The 13505-nt window shown below is 27.8% G+C and overlaps 1 protein-coding gene and 1 non-coding gene across 6 annotated transcripts; one reads left to right on the top strand and one right to left on the bottom strand.

Annotated features, from left to right (window-relative positions):
- Positions 1 to 3584: 3584 nt before the first annotated feature.
- LOC137808534 (uncharacterized) lies at positions 3585 to 5986 on the bottom strand. Of its 5 annotated transcripts, XM_090299804.1 has the most exons (4): positions 5721 to 5848; positions 5236 to 5271; positions 5034 to 5140; positions 3585 to 4907 (listed from the first exon to the last, which is right to left on the bottom strand). In XM_090299804.1, the coding sequence occupies exon 4, from the start codon at positions 4431 to 4433 to the stop codon at positions 3837 to 3839; it is 597 nt and encodes a 198-aa protein (XP_090155930.1). In that variant the 5' UTR covers positions 4434 to 4907; positions 5034 to 5140; positions 5236 to 5271; positions 5721 to 5848; the 3' UTR covers positions 3585 to 3836. The 5 variants fall into 5 exon arrangements, with proteins under 5 accessions (XP_090155930.1, XP_068465796.2, XP_068465798.2 ...); XM_068609695.2 differs by having other exon boundaries at positions 3585 to 5140; positions 5721 to 5986; XM_068609697.2 differs by having other exon boundaries at positions 3585 to 5140; positions 5726 to 5845.
- Positions 5987 to 8446: 2460 nt separating this feature from the next.
- LOC137808894 (small nucleolar RNA snoR86) lies at positions 8447 to 8572 on the top strand. Its single transcript, XR_011080767.1, has one exon. It is a non-coding gene; the product is annotated as a small nucleolar RNA snoR86 (small nucleolar RNA).
- Positions 8573 to 13505: the final 4933 nt, after the last annotated feature.

Genomic DNA, 13505 nt, shown 5'->3' with positions numbered 1-13505 from the left:
TGGAAGCATACTAATCTTGTTTTTAGTGTTGCAATACACTCCATAATTAAGCAGTTTTGTCATTACAAATTGTTGTATTATAGTGTTGGGAGAAATTCTATGTTTTGGATGCTTGTAGTGATTATGTGGATGTTAGTTAGATAAAGAGGTTGAAGGCTTTTGTATAAAGGTTGAGACTCCTGAAATGTTTCCTTTTAATTTAATTAATTTATTCTTTATTAAAAAAAATAGTTGGGTATGAATTGAATTTTTATTATAAGATCGATTATTTTTGTAATCTAATATCCTTTAAGTGGTATATTTAATTTTCATAAAATTGAAATTACAGTACATATATCACTAATTATATTTTATTGATTCAAAATTAAATTGTATTTGAATTAATATAATTATTCTATTTTTCTATTACATAATTAAGATAATAGCATGATGATTCAATATGAGCATATGAAAGTGTTGGATAATTCTAATGGAAATATTAAAAAAATTATTAAATAAAAAAATAATTTTAAAAATAAAAAATAATTAATTATTATATTAAAAAATCAAAAATAAAATTTAATTAATACTATTTTAAAAATTAAAAATATTATTAATATTTAACATAATTTCTATTATTAATAAATAAATTTTCAATTAATATATAATTATTTATCATCTTTTATTTAATAAATTATATACCAATTTATTAGTATGAGAAATTTTTGTATCTAAATGACATGCAAATACAATTTTTTTGTGTTCTTCCTCTACCAGAAACCATAGAGAGCTGGCATGACACCTCATGTTACTGCAAATTCTTACAATCACCATTACCTAGTTCTCTCCATTTCAAAAATTCAAAGCTGCAAACTGATGTAGAGTTTATTGCTACTAGTATCAACATTGGTGATTTGATGAGTTTTTTATAACCTTTTTAGGTTTGTTTTTAGTTGTAAGTGTATATAAAGAAAATTCAATTAAACTTTCTTGATTGAACACCCTTTTTCAAATAACGTAGTGTTTGAAATAAAGTTGTTATAACTCAACTTGCACAAGCTCACATTATAATAATGAGTGACTTATTGATATTAGATAAATGATGATGTAGACTTTATTTGATGTATTTTATTATGACAAAACCTAAGTACTATGATAAACTATAATTAGAGTTTAATCATATTAACTCGTTTATCAATTTCTGGATAATGAAAAAAAAAATTAATTAATAATAAAAAATAATATAAATGGGAATATTGGAGATACTCAAACCCGTATACAAAAACTTTATCCCAGTACGAGAATATTGGTATCAAAAAATTATATTAACATGCTTCTATTCCTGCATCTATCTCTGCTAGAAACAACATATTATGTACATACCAATTAGAGTGTTTCTTTTCTCAAAGTTTATATGTTTACATGCAATTCACAAAAGTCCTGAGGGTTTTCTGTCAGCTCACTTTCATCAAAAGTAGAGATTTTTCAGTTTATGCCTTAGTCAGCCTTTTTCTCAAAGTCTATATGTTTACATGCAATTCACAAAAGTCCTCAAGGTTTTCTGTCAACCCACTTTCATCAAAAGTAGAGATTTTTCAGTTTATGCCTCAGTCAACCATTTTCTTAAAGTCTATATGTTTACATGCAATTCACAAAAGTACTCACAAAAGTACTGAGGGTTTTCTGTCAGTCCACTTTCATCAAAAGCAGAGTTTTCTAGTTTATGCTTCAGTCAGTCATTTTCTCAAAGTCTATATGTTTACATGCAATTCACAAAAGTTTGGAGGGTTTTCTGTCAGCCCACTTTCATCAAAAACTGAAATTTTTCAGTTTATGTCTCAGTCAGCCTTTTGCATGTTCTCACATCCACATGTCAGTCATTAAAATATAAGTAGATGATGAAAACAAGTTTGTCAGTGAATTGAATTTAGACAGGAAGACAAATTAATACACCAATCAGAATATGAGAAATTTGTCTTAAGGAATTTAAAACTCAACCCATGCACATGCCTTGATTTGAGCAACAGTGAATTTTTTTTATCGAGTCTACCACTGTCTCATTAAAGATTACTCTATTCCTATGATCTTAAATTCCCCAGATAACAACTACCCAGATACACTTCACATGTTATTCCCCAGACTATTAGTGCCCATAATACCTATCTGTTCAAAGTGTTGATCAGTCCTATCTGAGTGTACAAAAGACCTACCAAATCATGCATCATGCATGAGTCAAATACCATACTTTAAAAACCACTTTTCATGTAAAGAAAAAGTGATTCACACACAAGCTTGTTTATTATTTCTCCAATTGTGTGACTTTAAAAGAATTAACAGAAGGTTGATGCAAAGGTTTTCTACTAACAAAAAAAACAATCATGACATACAAATCTCTTTTTTTTTTTTTACTTTAATAAGCATTTTAGTATTACTTCAGTTACTAAATTATTTTTATAATAGTTACCATCAGTTCTCACAATAATATTCAATAATATTCAAATATACTTGTACCTACACATAATATGTTACACATTTGATCGCTTATAACTAAAAGAGGTAATTAACTCACTACAATTTTTTCTAATCTTTTAAATTCCAAATACTTCATTTTTTTTTCAAATTATGAATGTCTTTTGTGAGCCTCATTTTGAATTGTTGCTTTTATTCCTTTATATAAAACTATGCTTATAGGTCATGTTATTCTTCTCTAGTATGTTTTACAACAATTAGTTTTATAAGTTGCTCAAATTATTAGTAATAGATATTTGATCTTTGACAAAAATATCCCCTTAGCCCAAACCTAGATCAACTCCTAAAGAAGATAAAATGGACAAACATTAATCACAATATTATTAAAAATGAATTAAAATATTCATCATCATTTAATTAAAAAAAATGAGAAATAAGTTAATTTGCACGAAAATACACAAGTATGTATAAAATGTTATTCATACATTTATTTTTATTAGTACTCATTGTACATCTTTACTATAACAATATGATACATAATAACAAACAATATTTTCAGATGTATATTCATTAATAACAAACAGTATGGATATTCATTAATATTCACAAGTTTTTTACCAAATCTTTTTTTTTCACCTTAAATTTAAATAAAACAAAAATATAAACAATTATTACGTTATAAAAATTTAAATATAAAATTGAAAAGAAAAATAAAAACCAAAATCATATTATAAACACAATATTAATATAAATTACAATAAACTAACATTATTAGGGAGATTTGAAACACTTAGATAAAAATAACATTATTTCAGTTAAAGAAGACTATTTTATCATTGTCATGATATAATTAATGATTTTCTTAAAATATGTGCATTATCATCTTAAACAACAGATAGTTATTGAAAATGAAAGAATAGCATTTGTAACAACTTAGTCATAAGTTCCTTCATTTAATGTCAGGAAAGTAATAATTTACCTATTCAGTGAGTAACAATTAAACTTTGAATGTCAAGATAATCCATATTTCAATATTAAAGCCGAAAAATGAAAAAAAAACAAAAACAAAAACTGTCAGACATTTCATTCACATAATTTGAACATAGAAAAAATAAACAGCATGACAGACTTTGAACTTGTTCAATTCAATGGATCCTCCTTATTTTAAATTCAAGCTTTCCTGTCAGTTAAAGTAGCACAACTTTGAACTGAAAGAAGTATTGCAAGCAACTAAATCTACATTTACATTTAATGAGTACAAATCCATTACAAAACCAAAATGAACAAAAAGATAAATTCCATATTGTAAAAAAGAAGCATCATGGTTCCTACCTCAGCTATCAACATCTATCACAGTAGCACATGGTCATTCCATTAATGTATGAATTTTATGACTGCACAGCTTTATTTTGTTTGATACAAGCCGGTGCCTTGAAATCTTGGCATTTCCACATTGACGTAGCCTCAATAGGCAAGGCTCTGGTAGTGGATGACTCAACTGTAAACAAATGCATACTATCAACAGCATTATTGCCTGTGTTCATTCCAGTCAATGGAGAACTTCTGGTTCTTATTTCTTCTTTTGGCAGTGCCTTATCTTTTGAGGTGCAAATGCTTAAGGGTAATTTTTTTAGCTTCACCCTTCCTCTCTTTTTACCTATGGGAGATGAATCTTCAAAGTTCTTTCCTTTTGATTGACTCGACTCTGCTTCCCCATTATCTATCTCTAATTGGCTTGGTCTATAACATTTGACCCCTCTCTTATCTTTCTTACTTGAGCTTACCTCTTGGATGGATCCTTCAGAATCAATCTTGCCAGCTACTGCATGCTCGTTGTTCAAAGATAAGCAATCATGTCCAACTGCCACACCAGATTCAGATCCCTCTGTCATTTCAAAACTTGAAGAGCTTCTTGGCTGCTTATGTTTACTACCTTTGGAGTCTGAATTTGGAGAATTCTTAGAGATTCTCGGAGAACTGTTCATGGCTCGATGTAACTTGCGAGCTAATTCTTCATCTGTCCTACAGTTTTCAATTGGCTGTTTTTTTTTGTACAACAGCTGAACTGGAAGATGCTTTTTTGACTTGTTCTTTTTCAGATTTCTTTCCTTGCTAGCCGCCTCCTCAGAAAAAGACGCAACCAAATCTAGAGCCCTCTTGGCTGCAGCTATTGCCCTTGCAGCTATTGCAGCTTTTTCTTCTGCTGCTACTCTTGCAGCCTCTGCAACTTTAGTTGCAGCAATTGCTGCCACTTTTGAGGCCTCCACAACCTCCTCCGGTGTAAGGTTAGGGTTATCTGAATGACAGCTTAACAAATGCTTCAGCCGGGCCTCAAATTCAGTTGAAAAAGATGAGGATGAGGGGGAAGCAACATCGGTTACACAAGAAGCAGCAACTGGAGATGGGGAGGCAGTAGCATCACTATCCGAACCCTGTTTCTTCAGTCCAGCAAGAAGACGCTTCCGAGGTGGTAAAAGAACATCAGCATCCAACTGGTTAACATCAGATGATTTCTCCATGCTCCCCCAGTAAATTCAAATTTAGGACTCAGAAAACAATGAATAAATCTTACATGAATTAAATACCTACTCCATTGACAATCACATAATTGCAACAATGATCAAATCTTTTCCAATTCCACATCACTCATGATATCAGGATTTATACAACCCCACAAGATCCCTAATAAAACCTACATAAAACATGAAACAATTCAAAAACTATCCAAACTGGTACCAATTTTTATTGTTAAGAACCTTCCATGAGAAGAAGAAATTAGACTCATACCCAACATCAAATTCTTCCATTTCAACACTTTGATTCCTATATAGAAAGAAAGGAAACAACAAATCAAACTCAGAACTAAAAGTACTACAAACAATTTTATTTGTCACAATTAGTTTATTTATGAAAAACTTCAAATACAACAGCAGCAAAACTCAATTTTCAAACATCATCAATCCCAACTATTCTATACCGAGAAACTCACAAACGAAGCATAATTCAGTAACATAATCATTCGATCCAGGACCTGAATTCTATGCATGCAGCACAATACAAGTTTTTTTTCCAGCACCCCAATTGCCAAAACAATTTGAATCAATCCACAAAACAATGAATCAAGAACAAAAAGCAATCCAAATCTGGATTCAGCATAATCATGCAAATCAATAGAATTTTCATACCCCATGAGTCAAATTCAACACCACAAATAAGAAGAAAGAAACCAGATGACAGTTGGGACCATTTAGAATAAAGAGAGTCATGTGTACCTGACCCTTTTGCGGAAGTTAAAGGCAAAGAGAGAAAGAGGGGGCAAAGGAAGATCCAGGATTAGGGTTTCAGAGAGAGAGAGAGGAAGAAGAGGTTGTGATGGTGAAGAAGAAAAATCCAAGGTATGTATAAAACCCAAGATCTTTCTATTTATAATAATAATAAAATTAATAAAATTAATAATTTTTATGTAAGAAAAGATGTGAAAGTAGAAATTTTGTTCATTATGATTGGAGATCCAACAAAAACAACAGTTAAGTTCACTGCTTTTCAAGTAACCTCGTATATCTTTTCATTTATAGTTGTCAAGTTGTATCAATGACAGCATTATAGTTGTTTTAAATCAGTTCAGAAAAAAACATGTTCTAAGCAAAAATGTAATAAATATACAAAACTTTATCTATAATCTCACATTCAATTCAGACATTTGTTAGTTATTTAGACTCACCCCAAAATAACACAAACATGTTCAACAAATTTTCTATTCATTTAATTGTAATCCATTATTGGTATAAATTAAATTGGTTTATTTTGAACAAAATTATCTTCCACTGTAATTATTTACTTGACTCAATTTATTAAATAATAAATTATAATGTTTTGATAATGTTAAAATTAACCTAATTTTATATAAATATTTTAAAATTTCACATTTATTTTTGAAGCTGTATTAAAATTAACTCTTAAAAGTTGAAACATTTAAAAAAAAATTCAATATTGATTATTTTATATGAAAAACTGTATAAAAATTATATTTCATCTTGGACTTCAATAATAACACCATGATAATTCCAAAGCCCATAAACACTGTCTCTTTTTCGGCTTATGGATTAATTGTCCAAAAGTTTATTCTATTGTAACATAATAGATCACATCTGAAAAGTTATATTCTCTAAAATATATTTAAAAAATCTTCCATCTTATCTATTTTTTTTATTTTTCTCTTAGATTTATTTATCAGATGATAATAATAGTAATGGTAATAAGAATAATTTCTTCATAAATTATGAGATTTTGTATAAAAGAACTATTAAGAAATATTGTTCAAACAGTCATTTTTTAAAAATATTAATGAAAGAAGAAGTAGTTTTTGGCTTCATGAATTAATTCATAACATGTTAATAATTTTAAATTGGCCCTTATCAGTAATTAGTACATAGTATTTAGTGACAATGTGTTATAATTTAGACATGTTATGGTAATAATTATTTAATTTAATGTGAAGAGTGACTTATTACATTTAAATGCATGCATCAAGTTAAATGTAAAGTGTTAGAACAAGTTAATCAATCAGAAAAATCTACTTCATCCATGTACAATAAATCCAATTTGAGTATTTTAAGAAAAATAAATAAACGAATATATAGACAAATAAAAAAACCCAACAGAAATCAACAGTGTATTAATTCATAATAACATACTGAATAAAGAAAAAATAAAAAAATAATTTATACTCTATACAATACAAAAAATAGTAGAGAAGATCTCAATTTTAAAAAAATACCTATATTATTTTTTACTTGTTTTTTCTTTATAAAATGAAAAGAAAAAAAAAACATGGGCAACAGTTGTAACAAACAGGAAGAATGGTTATGTGTCAGCCTTTCGGAATTATATACACATGACATCACTATATGATTTTATTTTTTCTTTAGTTTTTATTTTACTTTTACTATAGTTTAAATCTTAAATAAAGTACTATTGTTTCATTTCATTTCTACTTTTATTTCTTATTTATTGTTATATTTAATTTTTTTATTTATTGTAGATGAACTTACGGTATTGTATTGTATACTTTATTTAATTTATTAATATTATAATAAATGTAATATTCTAATTTTTTATCATTATTTTTTTTTTATAAAATATCCGTGCACACGGCTACATGGCTAGTTATAATATATTATGAGGATGTAAAAAGATGAAAAAATTGTATGAAGAACTTCAGAAAAGAACACAATCTAAATAGAGTTTAGATTTTTGTTTTTTTATAAAAGAGAATATTTAGTAATAATAATAAAAATAAAGAAAAAGATAGTGTAAATAACTACTGGAGAGTATATTCTTGCACCCAATAACTTTGACAAAAATGTATTTTTTTAATTTTTAAATAGGACTGCATATGAGTATGTAATTCAGAATGTAATTCTGCATTTGGATTTTGGAATCACTTTTTGGAATATATTTTTGAATTTTTTTTCTAAAATATATTATTATATTTTAGAATTTTTAATTCTATTTCATAATTTTATTTTTAAATAAAAAAATAGATTACAGATTTAATTTCCTGGAATATATTTTTCAATTTTAGAATAAAGAGTAATTATAGAATTTCAAAAAACTGTTAGAATGCAAGTTAGAATTAGTTGGGTGCAGGAAGCAAAACCACATATAAATAACTAAAACTATTGATTATTGGTGTTTGGGCCCAATGGAATATTAATAAGAACTAAAGCCCAATGAGCCATGGTGGGCGTAACATGAAACCCAAATCCTATAACAACCCTGGCCGCGCCGCAGTAGGAAATTAGGGTTTACCGTTCCATTTAGGTATCTATAAAAGGGAGGCACCACAAATCTCAATCATATCTTACTTCTGTTCCGTCTTCGAAATTGGGTTAGAGGCTTCTGCTGTTTGATTTCCAATTCTCATCAGTATGTAAGTATTGTAGTGTTTCTTATTCTATTATTTTCAAGTTTTTCCTGAAAAGAAAGCCAATTTGCAGAGCAAGTGCGTGTATTTTCTGAAATTGACGCAACTTGCATTGAAGGTTGGCGAAAACAATTGCGATTCTCCGTGCCTTTCAGATTCACTTTGTTTTGATTATGGCCTCGAACAAGTCGTTACACTTTCTGTATTTTATTGTTTCTATCGAGTTTTGTCACTGATCTATTGCAGTGTTTTTATTTTAGGATTTCATCGAAGCTAAGGATTTTGAAATAGAGGGTTTGAATTGACGAATGAATGAATTACTGAAACTCTAGAATTTTTTAAAGTTTATATTATGATTGTTCTTTACAGTGGAAAATACCGTCATCTATAAAGCAAATTGGTTTTTCATTGCCAAGATTGTGTCGGAAGATGACTAAATTCATTTTTTGTCCTTTATGCCGTTAAAATACATGAACCATACGTGTTCTTGTAGTATCATCGGGGATACATGCTATGTTTTAATTTTTGACATAATAATTTTGAAAAATAAAATGTCATGCTTTGTCTGGTTGGAACATTTTTTTTTTTTAATTTGTGATCAAAATATTGTTTTTATGATCAGAAAAGGCTGAAGCCTTTGAAGATGGTCACTATTTATGATTCCTCTTTTTTTCTTTTGATTAGAGCATGCAGCAGCTGGTGGCGTCCCGTTTCCGACACTCTAGGCTTCACAAACCCTAAACCTTAGAACAAAGAGATTATTTTTTAATCTATTAAAAAAGAATATATTGATTACAAATTTATAATCACATTCATGAACAAAAAATATTTGAATAACTTTCAGGAACAAAAAATATTCAATATCTAGTTACAAATTCACGAACTCAAAATATTAAAATAACTAATAACAAATTCATCCACTAAAAATATTCTAATAACTAATCATAAATTCGTCAACACTGAAGACTCAAATAACTATTCATAAATTTGTGAACACAAAATATTCAAATTACTAATCACGAATTAATGAACACAATATTCAAATTACTAATTGCTATTCACGAATTAATGAACACAAAATATTCAAATTATTGATCATAAATACTAAGATTCTGTTAATTTTCAATTATATGAACATTTTGTTTAGTACTAGACTAAAGCCAATTATTACAATTCTAAGCTTGATCTGTAGTAGAAGAAAGTTTTTTTTTAAGATTAAAATAGTTACTCAAAAAAATATCCTAGTTACTTCTTCAAGCAACTCAACCTCAATAATAATTTTTTATTTTATTTTGTTGGTTCAAACATTAAGACTAAATTAAAATTAGGGATGGCAAAGCGGGCCAGCCCGCCCCGCATTGGCCCGCCCCGCACTTGGCCCGCAAAAATGCGGGATGGGTTGGCCCGCCCCGCAAAGTTATTGCGGGCTAGAATTCTCAACCCGTCCCGCATAAGAACTGGTCCGCAGATTTGCGGGCCAGCCCGTGTTCTTTTTTTTTAAAAATTAAATATTTATTTTTTTACATTTTGTTATTAAAAAATTGTCAAATTAAACCTATATATTTGTTATTATCAAACCTAATTTTTTTTCCTTCCTTTTCAAATATAGTCAAACATCAAAACATTAAGATAAATATCAAATATCACTATTCTTCCACTTCCAAAACATTAAAAATACCTAATTCCAAAACATTAAACATAAACATTAATTCAAAAACATTAAACATAAACATTATTTACATTCTTCCATTTCAATAACATTTTTTTCATAATTATAATCTTCATGGATAACTTCTAAAATACCCTCTGCTTACTTCTCCTCCTCTAAATGGTGTCTTGCTCCTTTATCATGTTTGAAATTGATTTAATTGGCAGGACCCAGTTTAGGTTGCCCTGCTGCAACTAAGTGTCAATATTTTTTTCTTGCGGGTTTGCGGGCCAGCCCGCCCTGCCCCGCAACTGGCCCGCGCGGGTTGCGAGCTAATGCGGGTTAGCGGGTTGAAAAGGTCATCCCGCCCCGCGTTTTTTATCTGCGGGCCGCGGGCCGGCCCGCACGGCCCGCCCCACTTTGCCATCCCTAATTAAAATATAAAATTATGAGTTGGTTCTTATAATTGTTTCATTGAAATGAAATTGAAGATAAGTTTAATGTATGAAACTTGCTTCTATTGGAAGAAGTTTAAATGAGAGACTAAGCTAATGTTCCTTTGATTAATTAGAAAGGTTTAAGAAAGTTTCTATCAATTGGTGTCTTTGAGTTTCTTATCACATTAGTATATGGGAAATTGTTGTGGTATTTGAAATCTTTTAAGTGTTTGTTTTATTATCTTATAAGAACTTTAGCCAAAGTTTACAATGGAAAGAGCAAATTCAAAAATATGTTATAATTGGTAAACTATATATGTTCCAATTTCATCATTATGTTCCTAAAAATGTGATATATATGTTCCCTATGAAAAACTTACTAACATATATATTTGTGGTTTGATTCAATTTGGATTCGAATAGTTTCACCTACGGAAAGAGTCAACAGAATCCAAAACAATTTATCTTATTAATTATCAGAGTTTATTTTGGTTTTTAATTATTATTTTTGAATCCAATTAGTTTTGAATATTTGTATATACAACTATATACTACAAAGTGCAAATAAAGATTTTATTAGTTATTTGATTTGGAATAGTCAAAATCAAATTACTAAACGAACCACCATGATTACCCATATACTACAAGTAAAAATTAAAAGTCGTGAGTGTAAAGGTGGAGGGAAAATAAGCCCATAATCAATAAATTGATTCAACTTTATAATTTGAACGGTTTTTTAAAATTCACATTTTTTAAAAAAAAATTCTATTTGAAAACATCTAAATTTAAAAATACCTATTATTTATGCAAGGGACATAAAAAGCCCATTTCAATAATATTATAAATACAGAAAAAAGATATGTGAATAACACCAGGATCAAGAGTGTTACATCCCATCTTCTATTGTTGAAGGTACTCTCTTTAATCAAAAATCACTTTACATTGTGCAATTGAAAAAATAAAAAATAAAATAAAAATAAAATAAAATAAAAATATATATATATATATATATATATATTATTTTATCACTTTGGAAATTCAATATTCTAAATTTTATACTCTTTCATATTCTTTTTCTTTTAGTACACTTTCTTGCATATGTAGAGAATGAGAGATAGAATGAGATTGTTAAATGAAGGTTGTTAAATGAAGGTTGGGTGCACATTTTGTATAAATTCTAATTTTTATTTTATTAATGATATTTTGATTTTTTTATTATGTATATTAAGTACAGTCCAAAAATTTACCATTTTTAAAATACACAAAACTTCCAATACAATATCAATATGTTCAATAAAAAATAAAAAATCTCAACAAAATAATATATATATATATATATATTCATAACTAAATTTTGAAGTCTAATTTCCGGCCCTCCAAATTCCAATGTAATTTTATATATTAATTCAATTTGTAATAAATAAATAAATTCTACTAATTTTAATTTAACTAAAACTTAATCAAATATAAAACATGAATTTTATCTTTACTTCACTATTAATATTAAATTTAAATCTTAATGTTCTAACCAAATTATAAATTTTAATTACAATATTAATACTCAGACCCAGAAAGATGGAGAAGATACAATTCCTGTAACTTGTTTGATGAAATAATACTCAGACCCTAGTCCAAATCAATTAATCCTTTATCCATAAAAAAATTTATTATAATCTATGATATGCTTCCTACTAGCATAATAACTAAAATATATATGGATATTGATGTGATTCAATTAAAAAAAAATATAGTTAATTTTAGAGAAGATTCATCAAGCATAATATTCTACATTGTACAATTACATCTCTTAGGATTTGATAGGTTTTTTTTTTTTTTTTGAAATGTAATAACTCATATTTCTTTTTATCAAATTATTGAAAATATCTTGTACATATAATGTTTCCATTTTTCAATTATTAATTTTTAATGTTTATTAGTTCGTCTATTTATTTAATTTAGTATCTATTTATAAAAAGAAAGCTAATTTTAGAGAAAAAGATTTTATTCTATATATTTTTTTTTCTTTTATAATATATAAGATAAGATGGCAACATTATTGTAGCAATAAAGATATAGAATTGAGAGTGAAGTGGGTTTGACATATAACCACTCATCTTCACGTTGTGATAACAGAACATGAATTGATTCAGAAGTCTATTTCCATCAGAACACGGTCCAGTCAACAGTTTCACACATCAACTCCAACCTTAGGACATGTCACCTACAAATTACTGCCTATTGCAGAGACGCACATGCAACACTTTCTTTTTCAGATTAACTCGTCTTTTTCAAAACCCAAATATATGATCGGAACATTTGTTATAAAATAAATTTTAAGCTTAACTCAACCCCATAAATTGGTTCATAAGATTGAGATTGCACACATTTATATAATGAAATGTTTTTATCTCTAGTCGATGTGAGATTTTTATCAATATTGATACAACATAAACACAGATATAAAGATATATAAAATCTTCAAATAGCACACAAGATATAAAATCTTCAAAATGTAGCACACAAGATATAGATCTATATATTATATAAATTTAAAATATATAAATTAATAATAAAAATTTATGTTCACAAATTTTAGTTTTTTGGTAGAAATATGTTTTTCATAGCCGGTTTAAAAGGATTTATTCATAATAAAAATTTATACAATAAATTTGAATTTTTAAAAAATTAATGTATTTTTTCTTTTTTTAAAATTTTGTTAAAATTATCATAAATATAACAAATATTATTTGAATTTGACACTTCACCGATATGTGTCTTACTAGTATCCTATAAGTGTTAGTGTCTGTGAAATGTTAGTGTCTGATACATGTGTTCGATACAGACAAATCATTTAAGAAGCGTAACTCATGTTCATAGTTCCTATCACATGCTTAAGAAACCTAAAACACTTTTAGGTACACATGCCTCTCAAAAATGTTTACAAGTCAATATACGTCATCTGTTCAACCTTATTTTAATAAAAAAATATATTATATATTTTGCTTTATTTTATAGAGAAAAACAAGAGGCATGTGCATATTAATTC

Source organism: Phaseolus vulgaris, chromosome 3 (assembly GCF_051622355.1).
Source record: "Phaseolus vulgaris cultivar YP4 chromosome 3, ASM5162235v1, whole genome shotgun sequence".
NCBI classification, from domain to species: Eukaryota; Viridiplantae; Streptophyta; class Magnoliopsida; order Fabales; family Fabaceae; genus Phaseolus; species Phaseolus vulgaris.
This window is presented reverse-complemented; position numbering and strand designations above follow the sequence as displayed.

Coding starts and splice junctions, on each gene's coding strand:
- LOC137808534 (XM_068609695.2), bottom strand. CDS start 4,967: ATGGAGAAATCATCTGATGTTAACCAGTTGGATGCTGATGTTCTTTTA.